We start from the raw sequence: 15,701 nt of genomic DNA, 5'->3' as shown, positions 1-15,701 counted from the left end.
GGAGGAAGTAAAGATCCGTTTGCTGAGGATGGACTGGCAGTACTGTACACAGCACAGAGGCGAGCAAACAATGGGGAAGCAGGGCTGTGATCAAGACTTAGTACAGTATGAAAAAGGCAGAACAAAGGAGCCCCAAAGGAGAGGAAGAGGAAACAGCATCTATGGATTGTAGACATTTACAAAACTTCACATGAACTAAGGTATTTTGGAGGTAAGTAACAGAGACAGATTCTAACCTGAGCTACAAAGGAATTACTGTAAACAGTCAGGAAATTAGGAGAACCTGGCCCAGAGAAGGACCTGAAACCAGAACAGCTCTGGCCAGTTCACACAGGAACAAATGGAGGGTCATCAGGACCCAGTTACTGAGTAAGTGGCCTCTGAAGGATTCTCGCCGCTCTTGCTTAATTTAGGAGTTAAAGCCCCAGCTGCCCTGGCTCAGGTCACATGCCTGCCTGGGGCCAAAGTAGGGCAAAGTACCTAAGATCTACTCTCCTAGCAAGACGCAAGACATGGTGGGGCCATCATTCCTCCAAAGGAAATCAGGACAGAAGGAAGAAAAGAAAGCACTCCTGTCCACTACGGGTACTGAACCTGATTCTTTATATTTAATCCTCAAAGTAACCCTACCAGTAGGTATTACCAGCTCAACTTTACTGACAGAGAAACTGAGGCTTAGAGAGGTCAGGTGGCCTGCCCAGGAACGAATGCACGGCGGTGAGGGACCAATCTGAACTGAGTCTGACATGGGACCCCTGTGCTCTCCAAGCCACCAGGCTGCAGGAGGCGACGCAGGACCAAAGTCCAAATGCCGCCAACAATTCTACACTTTTCTTGATGGCAACTGCTAGAAAGGAATGGAAAAATCTCCGGAGACGAATCCAAACCAAAAGGATTGCACTTGCGGGAGGTAAAGAGGAATCTTAGAGCAGATCTATCTGGGACGTGTCCAGTATCTTTTATCCTCAAAATCCCTGGTGAGAACAAATCCATTTCCTCTAATGTGTAGCTCTTCAGGAGGGATGGGAAGTGGACAAAAGAAATTTCCCACTTTGTTATAGAACAGAAACTAACACACCATCGTAAAGCAATTATACCCCAATAAAGATGTTAAAAAAAAAAAAAAGGAAGAAATTTCCGAGTGTCATAACTAACAACCCCAAAGAAAAGGGGAGGACTGTTTAGAAGCTCCAGTTAGGTGCCCAAGCTCTGCAGGACTGCTGTTAAAGACACAGCTCTAGGAGCCCATGAGGCAGGCGTCGCTCTATGTCTGCACTTCTGGCATGTCAACGCTGTTTCCTAATTATCATAACGGACGTGTCTGCCTCACCCCCCAGGCCAGGAGCTTCCCCAGAGGCAGGTTATGTGTCTTGTTCGTCTTTGTAACCTACGACAAGCCTTGGTTACACAGATGCTACCCACGGGTGAAGCATCAATAACTTTACAATCAAAAAAAGAGGACAAACTCAGTCTAGGGAAGAAAACGCCACTTGAGGAACGTCTCAGCTTCAGACTCACATCTCTCGTGGCTCATCTCCTAGAATCATCAACTCTACTGCTCCCAGGGTAGGGGAGGCCACTGAGGGTAGAGGAAGGAAGTTGAAGGCTGGACCAGTAGGAGGTAGTCAGTAAATATGTGCTACATGAGCTGGTAGCGCCCATCTTTCTCTCAAGATCCCCTCCAGATTCTCCAAGCTCAAATTCCCCCTAAAACTGATGGCCAGGAAAACGTGTGCCTCCCCCAAAGAGCCGTGCTTCCTCTTATTAGATATGGAGTCCCTTCTGCCAGGAGGCTGAGTTACAGGGGTGCCTTGCACAACCCACTCTCCACCTGAGAGTGGAGAGAAGTCCATCCATCACTCTTTAAACATGACCCCGAACAGCCGAACCCACTTGACGGACTGTCACCCCCTTCGATACTTACAGAGCTCCTACTGTATGCGGGAGCCGAATGAGGCAATGAACATACAGTAAAAAAAAGATAACGTCCTAGCCTGGCATTCTACTGCAAGCGGCTTCAGAATCGAGTAGGTCCGAGCACGGATGGGAGGCGTTCCCTCCTCCTGCAGTAACTGAGGGTGTGGGACGAGGCCCCGCCAGCACCATGCCAAACGGCCGACGTGCCATGTTTCTGTCAGCTACTGCTGGCAACCCTCACCTCCCTCCAAGTATTCCCTCAAATGGGACGAGTGACTGGCCCTTCTCTTAGGTGTCTCTTTTTCTCACTGAGCCTGGCCTTCCAGAACACAGCAGGACGATGGGTTTGGGCTCTGGTGCTAGATGGCCTGAGGGATTCGGACCCAGTTCTGCTTCTTACCAGCTGAGAAATCTTAGACAAGCTACTTCACTTCTCAAAACCCCATCTGTCAACAGTACCTTCCCTCAAGGAACCCTGCTGAGGATTGCAAGGGTTCATCGACGTAAAGACTTAGCACAGTAACCAGAATTGAAAGTATGCGCTGACGGCTAGCTGCTAGTATTACAGCGGCTCTTACATAATGAGTGTTTTGATAGCAGTGTTCTTTCCCTGCCAGATTAACCTACACCTGCCAGAATTCTCTTTTCCCTCTTGTTTTCAAAAGTTGACCACCACAGGGTGTCAGGAACAATCTTTGCACAATCTTTCCTGTCCTGCGCCCGTGATTCTCACCAGCTACTACATACGGTGTTGCTTTGGGTTCTGAGCTGTCCATGCAGCGTGCTGTGTATGTGTGCAGGGAGGTGGAATGGTTTTAATGCTTTGAAAGACACCTAGAGAAAGAAGGTTCAGGAACTCCCTTTTCATTGGGATGAATCACAGAAGAGTTATTCAATTGTTGGGGTATTTTAAATAGTCATATTATTTAAAATGATATATTTTTTTTCCTTTGCCCTTTCGAAATGGGAAGAGCAATGCCTCAACTCTTCCCCCTCATCCTTTTACTACTCCACTCCAACACACGTTTACAACTCTTTCTTGGTAAAAACCAACCCATTAATAAAATGACAGCCGAGCATCACGAAGAATGGGTTTGATTAATGCCAACAAAGAGGGTTCGGCAAAAGTCGTGGTGAAATGAAACACTAATGTTATTCAGAGATGAGAGATCACTGACAGGATCTCACTCTGCAAACAAAAACAGAATGAAAAATCAGTGCGGCGTAGTAAATGCCACTGGAGGACCATCTCTGCTTCAACCTCACCTCTCTCCCAGCTTGCTGACTACAGCCATCGACTCCACTGCTCCCAGCGTAAGAGGATCACAGAAGGACGTGAAAGAAGGCTTAAGGCTGGCAAGAGAGTCTTTTACCCTGATGTGGGAGTTCAACACCTACCTCTCTTGCAGGCAACAAGAGCAACGATGCAAGGGGATCCGACAGTAACTTCACATCACACCTGGATCTTCCCCGCACATCGCAGCTGGAGTGCAGTGAGGTGGTGAGGCTTTCTCATGGTCAAAATGGGTGGTGGGGGCTTCCCTGGTGGCGCAGTGGTTGAGAGTCTGCCTGCCGATGCAGGGGACACGGGTTCGTGCCCCGGTCCGGGAAGATCCCACATGCCACAGAGCGGCTGGGCCCGTGAGCCATGGCCGCTGAGCCTGCGCGTCTGGAGCCTGTGCTCCACAATGGGAGAGGTCACAACAGTGAGAGGCCCATGTACCACAAAAAAACAAAAGAAGGTTGGTGCTGACAGGGCACCCAACCAACAATGAATGAACCAACCAACCAACCAACCAAGCAGCCGGCCCAAGAATGAACTACAGTGTTTCCTCAGTGGGTCAAGCAGCCAGTCCCTTCCTCCCAAGCCCCTCCGAGTTTCTGACGAGCATGTCAATCCCCCAGATCGCTGCCCCAGGCTCGGCACCCAAAGGAATCCAGGAACACGAGCACTGGTCTCTAAGCTGTGCGGGTCTGACCACATCCTTACAAGTGGACACCTTGCCCTGGTTCCCCCGAAGGGACAGAAGCTCCCAACCCCCTTTCACTCTAGTAAGAACCCTTCACCCTTCCTAGCTCAGCAGCCCTTCCTTCATTCAGCAAACCAGAGCCACCCCTGTCCCAGGAGAATTTCAAATACTTTCACTCAAGGGCTATTTAGCTAAATTCACCGCCTGTCAACAGTCACTGAAAATACAGCGATGAAAGAGTCTCTGCCATCCAGAGACCCGGAGTCCACTAGGATTGTCACAGTTCTGAGGGTAAGGGGCCCGCTCCCCTCTCCACCCAGGCTTTCTGCCACAGCCAACTCTGGTCTCATGATCCCTCTGAATGAAGGTCCACGGATGGGCAGAGTGGTGGGCAGAGACGCTGCAGGGACCACCTCCCTGTGCCCAGGCCCTCCCATCCCGGTTTTTAACTCTTCACCCAGTTGCCCGTTTGGCTGAGACCTTGGCTTGCTTTCCCTTGAGCTCACCTGAGTTAGAACTCAAGTTGCTTCTAAAGTCAGCTCCCTTCTTTCGAGGTCATTTAGAGACAGAGGAAACAGACCACAAGGATGGCAGCCTGAACCGGAATGAGCTCAGGGGCTGCTCCTCAAAGGCCCTACCCCTGAAGCCCACCCCAGGTCAGGCATGTCTCCACGGCAACTGTGGGTGTTTTTCTGATTCCAAAAATAAAACTTACTCACCGTAGAAGATTTAGACAGTACTAAGTATAGGTGTATACTTTTATGTGTGTATGTACACAAACATACATGACTTGTAATAAATACTACCACCACTGGATCACCACGACACACACACACACCTGTATATGTATTAGTTACCTAATCAAAAACTTACTCTCCCAGCTTTACCATTGAGTATGGTGATAATTAATGGTTTCTGACAAAAGCATTTGATCATACCAAAAAAGGACCTTTATTCTTCATTTACCGAGAATATTTTATCAGATATCGATGATGAGTGTTACCAAATGGACATTTTGGTACCTATCAAGATAAATATCCGGTTTTTCTCCTTTGATTTATTAATGGGTGGACTTAATGGATGAATTTCCTAATGTTAAACCATCCTAGAAATCCTAAATACATTTTAACTTTTTATATATGTTGTTCCTTTAATATATGACTGAATTTGACAGAGCGATACCTTTCTGGAATTGTTATGTATCCATGCACAAATGCTACCAGTCTATACTTTTCTTGTTTCTGCTATCTCTGTCAGATTTTTTATACTGGAGTGATACACACTTGAACCAAGGTACAGATATAGATAAAAAATGCTCTAAGAAAATATAAATAGTGAAGGGCTTTTGTATACACCTTGAAGGGTGCCCTGAAAATCACCATAGAAGCATCCAGGCTTGCTGCCTTCTTGGGACACAGTTCTTTCTTAACTTTTATAACTTTCTTCCACAGATGTTTTGGGTCCCTTCAGGTAGCCTGCCTCATCTTCAAGGAATTTTGATACTGAATGCGATCCTAGAAAACAGTCCATCTCATCCCTATTTCCCCATTTCTCAGCACAAAGTTGTATGTGATATTCTCTTCTGCTTTGAATATTCTCCAAATCCAAGGGTACAACTGTTTTCTTATTTTTCACGTTTTCTCTCTTATCTCCTTGCCACAGGTTTCTAATTAAATGATATTTTTCAAAGAATCACGTCTTTCTTACTTTTCTCTATCAATTGCAATGGTTTTATCATTTTGTGTTTTGTTTGTGGGAGGCGGAGTGTGTGACTGCTTGTTTTGCTGACATCTGTTTAACAGGCTGGGCCTCTGTCTGAAATATCTCCAAAGCAGCCAATGTCGGGAATAAACGCGGACTCTGCAGCCCTTACCTCAATGAGCTTCCTTTCATAGGAGCTGGCTAGTTCCTCGGCAACTTCTCCCGGCTTCTGGTCAGTAACCGTAACTTCTCCATCGACATTCCAAAGATTTGGTACAACTTTAGGAAAAGAAAGACATTCCATAAGTATTTTAACAGTAATCAAAAATAATTCTCCCATTCGAAAAAAAAAGAAAATTCTTCTTTTCCAAATGGCTTCTCCAGAGAGAAAGCTCTTGTTAAAGGAGAAAAAAAAGATCACAATTACTAATTACTTCAGCATTGCATCATTTTCACAGAAGTACAATAAATCAAATGATAAGCTGTATTTAAGAACAGCAATAACTGTCCTAGAGACAGATGCACAGGAGTCTGGGGAACAATCCTATAGCTACTTTCCATTTCAGGGGAAAACAGACAATGTTTTGGCAAATATAAGAGCCTACATTTACATCTTTTATACTGGTCAAATTTCTTTTTCTCCAACAAAAAAGTTTTCCAGGAGATAGCGCCTGCCTAGAGCCTGAAGTGAAATGGTAATGGGGCTCAGATTATATTTAGAACCAAGGAATCTTCTGGAAAAACTCTAAAACCAATGCACAATGACAATGCAAAGACATCTTCATGAGATACTGACTCTCAGGTCAGCACAAGAATTAGCACAGTATTTTAAGGAACCTCCATACCCTTTTCCATAGTGGCTGCACCAATTTACATTCCCACCAACGGTGGAGGAGGGTTCCCTTTTCTCCACACCCTCTCCAGCATTTATTGCTTGTAGACTTTTTAATGATGGCCATTTTGACTGGTGTGAAGTGATACCTCACTGTAGTTTTGATTTGCATTTCTCTAATAATTAGTGATATTGAGCATCTTTTCACATGCCTGTTGACCATCTATATGTCTTCTTCAGAGAAATGTCTATTTAGGTCTTCTGCCCATTTTTTGATTGGGTTGTTTGTTTTTTTTATACTAAGCTGTATGAGCCAAAAACACGAGTTACATATATCCGGAGAAAACTTTAATTTGAAAAGATACATGCACCCCCATGTTCATAGCAGCATGATTTACAATAGCCAAAACATGGAAGCAACCTAAGTGTCCATTGACAGATGAATGGATAAAGAAGATGTGGTATATACATAATGGAATACTACTCAGCCATAAAAAAGAATGAAATAATGCCATTTGCAGCAACACGGATGGACCTAGACATTATCATACTAAGTGAAGTAAGTCAGACAGAGAAAGACAAATACCATATGATATCACTTACGTATGGAATCTTAAAAAGTGATACAAATGAACTTATTTACAAAACAGAAATAGACTCACAGACAAAGAAAACCAAGTTATGGTTACCAAAGGGGAAAGGAGGGGAAGGATAAATTGGGAATTTGGGTTTAACAGATACACACTATATAAAATAGGTAAATAACAAGGACCTACTGTATAGCACAAGGAACTGTAATAACCTATCATGGAAAAGAATCTGAAAAATATATATATATATGTATAACTGAATCACTTTGCTGTACACTTGAAGCTAACACAACATTGTAAATCAACTATACTTCAAAAAAAGAAAAAAAAAGAGCACAGTAGATGCCCATGGGCATTGTTTCTACTATCAGGTATATACCCACATATGCTCACTTTGTAGAGAAGAGTAAAAAGATAAAAACTGGGAAAGAGCCAGATAATTCCAAGATAAGTAGAAGGAGAGCAGTGGAGAACTCCTGCACGAGCAGTTAAGAAGACCCGTCAGTGTGACTATGGATTCACCGCACGTCTGAAAACGAGCATCAGGGATGCAGATGTAGATGCCTGTGTGTCCTGAGATGAGATTCCTGGCTGCCCCATCACGTGTGATGAGACGGCAATGAGGCAGAACAGGAAGCTAAGGTGAGCCCCCCAGCGACTGGGATTCGAGAGACATGGGCTCTGGTCAGGCACTGAGGGAGAAGTCAACACGGGGAAAAGCTGAGCAACAATGGGACTCGCTGCTGGGCCTGAACTGACCAGTGGCTCCACCTTCAGCCCTTCACGGAGCTTCCATCAGGCCACGGCTGGTCAGGGCCCCGGAGGTAGCAAGGCCCCTGAGTGACGACACAGAACATACTGGAATAAAACCCTAAGTGGTTTCCATCCCAGCAGTGACTATAGCTCCAGCCACTACTGCAAGGAGTGACCCAGTAACAACCTGTTTAAGTTGACAGATTGAACATGTTAATTTACATTCACAACCTCTCAAAATCTCATTAAAATACCAATTAAAAATAATTCCTTCTAAAGGCACCACCCTTAAAGAAAAAGAGAATGAGAGAGAAAACAACACAACAAAATTTTAGAAGCTGAGAAGAAGGTAGGTAACTGGTGAGGAACCTGACAGACCTGAGAAAATTTCATTCTCAGCTACAAGTGGGCAACTGCAAAACACAATCTGATTAAAGTGAACAACTTGCATAAACTGCTAACACGAGACACTTCTAGAAGCGGAAATGAACACCAGCTAAAAGTCCAAAGAAGGGATAAAAGTCTGCCTTAAGAAGCAACTAGCAGAAGACTAGGGGTTTATTCTCCAGAAAAGGTTAAAAAAAAAAACCCAGTAGCTGCACCTGAGTTGAAGGTAGGGGTATCTTACAAAAAACAGAGGTAAAAATAATACACACTGAACTTTTGAAGCAGCAGGCATCAGGCATATACCTCTAAGCAAGGGAACAGAAAGTAATTTCCTAGGAATCTACCAGCCAAAGAGGAAAGGGCTCAATGTGGGGGGTTTTCTGGGAAAATGGCACAGCCCCTCCATCAGTGTTTTAGTGCCCCACTCCTACATCTGAGAAGACGGCCAGAAATCACCTTACATTTGAGGCAAGCACCTAAGATGAAAGACAGGGACCAGAATACACAAATAAGAGAAATCAACATGTAGGAAAGAAAAATTATTAAGTGAGAAGAACGTTTCAAAAGCAAACTACCGGTAATACTCCCAGAGAGAGAGGAGACGGTGCAGTTGAGAAACGGGAAGAGGGAGACACTTGAAAAGAACACACAGAATGTATAAAAGCCCTTTGGAAAGCAAGACTATGACAGCAAAAATGGAACACCACGTATAAGGGATAGACGGTAAAGAAATTTCTAGAGAATAGAGCCAGAGGATGACAAAATGGAGAACAAAAAAGGAAATCAAGAATTACCAAATGAGAAGAGCTCAAGAAAGAAAAAATAACTCAGAGAGGAGGAAGTCAAAGATACAATTCAAGAAATGTCCCAGAACCACCAGACATGAGTGTTGAAGCTGAAGAGCTCTACTGAGGATAAGCTTGATGATAAGCGATGCTCACGTGCTCACAGTGAAATTCCACAACACAGGAGACAAAGAGGAGAGGGTACAAACTCCTGGAGTGGAAGCAGAAGTTTTACAAAGGATAAAAAAAATCAGAAATGGCATAGGATTTCTGAACAGCATCACTGTAAGCTAGAAAACAATGAATCTTCAATGTCCTGAGTGGAATTATTTCCAACCCGGAATGATCTACAAAGCCAAACCATGTGAGAAGCGGGTAAAGGCATTTACAGACATGCAACCTCTCAAAAATGTTACCTCCCACCCAAAGAAGAGAAGAAATCCAGGAAGAGGAAGACAGAGATGCCAAGATATAGGAGATCCAACACAAAAGTGAGTTTGAGAAAATTCTTAATGATAACCAAAGTGGGAAGAACCTGCAGGCCATCATGGATAAACGGATAAACAAAGTGTGGTATGCCCATACAATGGGTTACTATTCAGCTTTAAAAAGGAATGAAGTACTGACACAGGCCACACATGGATGAACCTTGAAAACATGATGTTAAGTGAAAAAAGCCACACGTGATGTTAAGTGAAAGGCCTCATACTGCATGATTCCATGAAATGTCCAGAGTGGTATTGATTTCCAAGGGCTGGGAGGAAGGAGTGATGGGGAGTGATTGCTAATGAGTATCAGGTTTCTTTCTGGGGTGATAAAAAATGTTCTGGAAACAGAAAATGATGGTTGCACAACCTTGTGAATATACCAAAACCACTGAACTGTGCACTTTAAAGGGGTGAACTGTATAATATATGAATTATATCTCAATAAAGGAGGAGTGAATTGGAGAGTACAGGCCCACAGAGTAGTCAGGTTTCTTCCAGCTACAGGTCAGAGGACCCCAGGAGAGACTGCCTCAAGATGACACTGATGACTCAAGTGTTTGAAAACATTGAGATTTATATAACTGAGGGAAATTCTGAAGTTGAATTAGTGATAAGTATGCAGAATACCAATAAAATTTAAAAAACAAGAAACAGATAAGTATTAACTTCAAAGAAATTTACAAGTTGTCCGAAAATACTAATCATGTATCTCATGGCTCAACTGTAGAGAGCATTTTCAGAGTCATAATAATGTAATCGTGGATCATGGATCTAACCAAAATGAGCACATGACTGTGCTAGATTATATGACAGCTGGAGGGTGTGTGCGTGTATATGCCTGTCTGTGTGTGTACACAGTTCAAGGGCGTGGAGGATCAGAGAATGCTACCCTTCATCTTCCACAGTGAGAAATCAATAAACAACACCTACAACTAAAAAATCAACAAATGGCAATAGACATACATTATTCAGAGATATGAAGGTAACTACTAAAAAATCAGTTAAAAAGTCTGAAGCAGTTGCTTGTGAGGAGTGGGAAATGGGGAAAGATGGTTGCTAGAGTATCAGGTCTTTTACCACAAGGCTATGTACAAAAGCTCAATTTTTTAAAAAACTAAACTCAATTTCATTTGGTGAAATAAATTTTTTTTAATTTTTAAATAAAAAGCTGAAAGGCTGAAAGCATTTCCTCTAAGATCAGGAATAAGATAAAGATGCCCACTCTCGCCACTTTTATTCAGCACAGTGTTGGAAGTTCTAGCCATGGCAATCAGACAAGAAATAAAAGGAGTCTAAATTGGAAAGGAAGAAGTAAAACCGGCACTGTTTGCTGATGACATGATACTATACATAGAAAATCCTGAAGATACCACCAAAAAAACGACTACAGCGCATTAATGAACTCAGTAAAGTTACAGGATATAAAAATAATATTCAGAAATCTGTTGCATTTCTCTACATTAATAATGAACTATAAAGAAAGACAAATTTAAAAAACAATCCCATTTACCGTCACATCAAAAAGAATAAAATACCTAGGAATAAATCTAACCAAGGAGGTAAAAGACCTAAAAGACCTGTACTCAGAAAACTTTAAGACACTGATGAAAGAAACTGAAGACAACACAAACAGACAGAAAGATACACTGTGTTCATGGATTGAAAAAATTAGTAGTGTTAAAATGACCATAATACCCAAGGCAATCTACAGATTCAATGCAATCCCTATCAAAATACCAATGGCATTCTTCACAGAACTCAAATACTTCTAAAATTTGTATGGAAATACAAAAGACCCCATTTAACCAAAACAATCTGGAGAAAGAACAGAGCTGGAGGCATCACACTCCTTGATTTCAGACAAGACTACAAAGCTACAGCAATCAAAACAGTATAGTACTGGCATAAAAACAGGCATATAGATCAATGGAGGAGAAGAGAGAGCCCAGAAATAAACCCACGCACTTTTGGTCAATTAATCTACAACAAAGGAGGCAAGAATATATAATGGAGAAAAGACAGTCTTTTCAATTACTGGTACTGGGAAAACTGGACAGATACATGTAAAAGAATGAAATCAGAACATTTCTCACAACATATACAAAAATAAATTCAAAATGAGTTAAAGAACTAAATGTAAGATCAGAAACTATAAAACTCCTAAAAGAAAACATAGGCAGAACACTGTTTGACATAAATTGTAGTGGTATTTTTTTTGGATCCGTCTCCTAAGGCAAAGGAAACAAAAGCAAAAATAAGCAAATGGGACCTAATTAAACTTAAAAGCTTTTGCACAGCAAAGGAAACCATAAACAACAGCAAAAAAAGACAACCTATTGAATAGGAGAAAATATTTGCAAATAATATAACCAAAAGGGGGCTAATATCCAAAATATATAAACAGCTCATACAACTCAATACCAAACAACAACAACAACCCAACTTTAAAATGGCCAGAAGACCTGAATAGACATTTTTCAAAAAGAGATATACAGATGGCAAACAGGCACACAAAAAGATGTTCAACGTTCCTAATCATCACTGAAATGCAAATCAAAACCACAATGCAGCATCACCTCACACCTATCAAAATGGCTATCATCAGGAGACCACAAATAACAAATGTCGGCAAGAATATATATTGCTGCAGCCTCTGTGAAAAACAGTATGGAGGTTCCTCAAAACAACTAAAAATAGAACCACCATATGATCCAGCAATTCCATTACTGGGTATATATCTGAAGAAAATGAAAACACTAATTTGAAAAGATACAAATAGGAGCATTATTTACAATTGTCAAGATATGGAAGCAACCTAAGTGTCCATCAACATATGAATGGATAAAGATGTATCTCTATAGCTTATAGATTAATATTAGGAAAGTGAAGGGAGCCATCTCATCGGTTAGACACTCCCCGCCTCTCTACTGGCAAGGTGAGCTGTGGCGAGGCACCAGAAGTTAGTTGTCCCTTTAGCTGAAGTTTGTACAAGCACCACCATCTGATTTGTGTATTTTCAAGTCAAGAAGATTTCGTCTGCTTCGGGAGCAAGAGAACATTCAGGCGTTCAAGGAAGACAGCATAATAAAAGTGTAAGTAACGCCAAGTCATGAGAGCCAAAAATGGCAGCTTACAGCCCATTTCACACACTCTGCACATCCTCCAGTAAACCAATCAACTTGGAGAGGATCAACTGTGATTGAATTCTGCAAGTCAAATCTGAACAACCGATACAAACATTTGTGACTGATCACACTTCAAGTCTGTTGTTGTTCTTTTAAGATACCTATTTCCTGAGAGTGATCCATTAGTCTTGGAACAGAGAGACAGACAATTTAACAGCCCAGGAGGAAACTCTATTCGTTTCCAAAATAGCTCACTCTGAATTCCAGAGTACAAGACTATGCCATCGTAAACCTAAAATTTTTTCATTAACAATCTCGGTCCATATTTTGAGTTACTTTGACAGTGTTCGGAACTTGACCTTCTGCCCTGCTCAAGCACTGCACGAAGAGGGCAGCTGCTGGTCCCCAACAGGACAGAAAGAAACTTTCACCCACATGGTTAGATATTTCAACTGTGGATAAGAAACTTAAGCTGTGTAGTAGTCACCCCCCACCTTATCTACAATTTTACTTCCCCCCGGTTTCAGTTACCTGTGGTCAACCACGGTCCAAAACATATTAAATGGAAAATTCCAGAAATAAATAATTTGTAAGTTTCAAATCATGCACCATTCTCAGTAGCATGGTGAGACCTTGCACTACCCTGCTCTGTCCTGTCCAGGACATGACTCACCTCTTTGGGCAGAGTATCCAATGCTGTATATACGACCTGCCCATTAGTACAGGAAAAAAACAGCATATATGGAATGTGGTACTATGGGCAGTTTCAGGCATCCCCTGGGCTCTTGGAACCTATCCCGGGAGGATGGGCGGGGAGGGGACTGTGTTGAAAAGACCAAAACATAAACACAGGTCCAAAAGCAAAACAGGGTAAGGGCTGTATTTAATTTGCTAAACGAAATTTGAAAGCTACGTCCATACACGATGGGTTCTCATATAAATAAAACAATGATATTGCTTCATCTTACACAGCACTTTGGAGCCTCCATGTAGAACTCAGTCTGGCCAGCTGAGGCCTGTGCCAAAGGTGAAGCTATCTACGTCATCTGTCTAGCACAGGATGCCCCATAACCCAAGCAACCTAGCGAATAGCCACATTATTCACAGGAACATCTACACTTCATTCACTTGCACATACTCTGAGTAGTCAGCAGTTTTCTCTGCTATTTCCTTGACGGTATAATTATCGAAGTTAGACTCCAAATGGAAAAAATTTGGCAAAAATAATAAGCCTTCTCTCTTTAAATCCAGATAGACACTGAAACTGTGTTTGATAGAAGCACAAAGACACTGACTATAAATCAGAACTACCTGTCATGTTCCAGAAAAGCTGTGGGTTTTATTAGCACCACTAGCAGGTCATTTAAACTTAGGGAACATGACACAGTTTTTCACCTCCTTGCTGCCTGCTGAGGTGTCTGTGATAAGTCACCTGAAATAAGCAGACGCTATGCTGGTCTCACTGGCAGTCAAAGCACCAGAGAACACATGGGGGGTTTTGCCTAAATTATTTTAAGCAAAACTTCAGATACCATGGAAATCAGCATGGCAAACAGTATGATAAGGTTACTGTTCTGCTTTCAATTTGAACAAGCTTAGCCTGACCCGGATGCAAACAGTATGCGATGCTGGTGGTGAAAGAGGATAAAGAACAATTTAAAACTCAGAGATGGTTCCCTTGAACATTCTAATGCACAAAAGGAGGTGTGCCGGGTCCTATAACAGGGGGCTGGGTGTGGTGTGATGGGAATCTGGGACACGTGCAGGTTCCAAAGGAGAACAGTTCCTCCTGGGTAAGGTGACAGTGATCCTTACAAAACAGCAGGTACCCACACTTGTTCCAGCAAAGGAAACAGTCTTCAATAATAACAGCATCTACCGTCCTCCAAGCACTCGCTGAGGCAGGGGGAGAGCACAGCGAATGAGGCAGCGTGAGCGCTGCAATCAGACAGATACCAGGTGCAAAGTCTGGCCCCACCACTCACCAGTGAGTGACCTTGGGCAAGTGTTTCATCCTTTCACTCAACAACTGGCTACTTAAGATTCATTACATGCCAGGCACTAGACACTAGATACTTAATACAGGGATGTATGGGGGCGGGGAGGGGGGCGGTGGGGAATGCCAGTATGAAGCTTACACTCTAGTGGGAGGAGTCAGAAAATAACTCTTTAATATGTCAGGCTGTAAGACGTGCTTTGGGAGGGTTAAAGCATGGTGGTGGAGAAATACTAATTATATAAAGTATAAGGAAAGGCCTCACCATGGAGGTACCATCTGAGCATAGACCAGAATAAAGTGGGGGAGTGAGCCATGCAAAGCCCTGGGGGGGAGAGCATTCCTGAGAATGGCAAGTGCAAAGGCCCTGAGGTAGGCACAGGCCTAATGTGTTCCAGGAACGGTAGGAAGGCCAGTGTGGCTTAAGGATAATGCATGAGGAAGAGATCGACAGGAAATGAGACCACAGAGGAGATGGCAGGGGTTTGCAGGCTATAGTATTTTATTCTGAGCAAAACAGGAAGCCCCTGGAAGACTGAACACAAGGTGGTATGATCAGACCTATTTTTTTTTAAAGATCATTCTACTGGCTCTATGAAGGGGCAACTGTGGAAGCTGGGAGAGGAGGTGTAGTGGCTGGGGATGTACCCAGCTCAGGTCTCCCTTCAAGGGAGAACTCACTGCTCTACCAGCAGCAAGGAGTGAAGTTAGCTGACAACCACCAGCTGCAGCCCCTTCCAGATGCGCTACTCCTTCAGGGCAGCCCTAGCCAGTGGCTGAGCACAGAGCGGTATCTCGGGGCAACGTGGGACCCCTCTAATGAGCAGTCTTTGCACAGAGCTCCCCAACAAGGTGGGTGGGCAGAACTCTGTTAAATCTGCATCCAAACCTGAGGCTCTCCCGGCCCGGTGCTGCCTGTCCCCTTTCTATTTCATAGGCATTATCCCCCAGGGCACCTCCTGTGCTCCTAACTTTGTAGCAGCATCTTCTTCCAAGAGAATCCAGGGCACAGAGCTGGTTAGGGCGCTACGGCAGTGGTCCAGGCAGGGGGTGATGATGCTGGCCTGGACCATGGTGACAGCAACGGGTGTGACAAGGAGCAGAAGAGGTCGAGAAAGAAAAGTCAGATTTGATGTGGGGTTGGGTGAAGACAGGAG

The 15,701-nt window shown here is 43.2% G+C and overlaps 1 protein-coding gene across 2 annotated transcripts in view; it reads right to left on the bottom strand.

Moving 5' to 3' along the window:
• SNX29 (sorting nexin 29) overlaps positions 1-15,701 on the bottom strand; it is a 554,801-nt gene that overhangs the window by 275,387 nt on the left and 263,713 nt on the right. For both annotated transcript variants that reach the window (XM_060123064.1, XM_060123065.1), the window contains one exon: positions 5,761-5,867. In XM_060123064.1, coding sequence (XP_059979047.1) covers positions 5,761-5,867 — 107 coding nt within the window. The remainder of the gene's footprint in view (positions 1-5,760; positions 5,868-15,701) is intronic.

The sequence above is a fragment of the Lagenorhynchus albirostris genome, chromosome 15 (genome assembly GCF_949774975.1).
Source record: "Lagenorhynchus albirostris chromosome 15, mLagAlb1.1, whole genome shotgun sequence".
NCBI classification, from domain to species: Eukaryota; Metazoa; Chordata; class Mammalia; order Artiodactyla; family Delphinidae; genus Lagenorhynchus; species Lagenorhynchus albirostris.
Note: the sequence above shows the minus strand (reverse complement) of the source record. Positions and strands in the feature narration are given on the sequence as shown.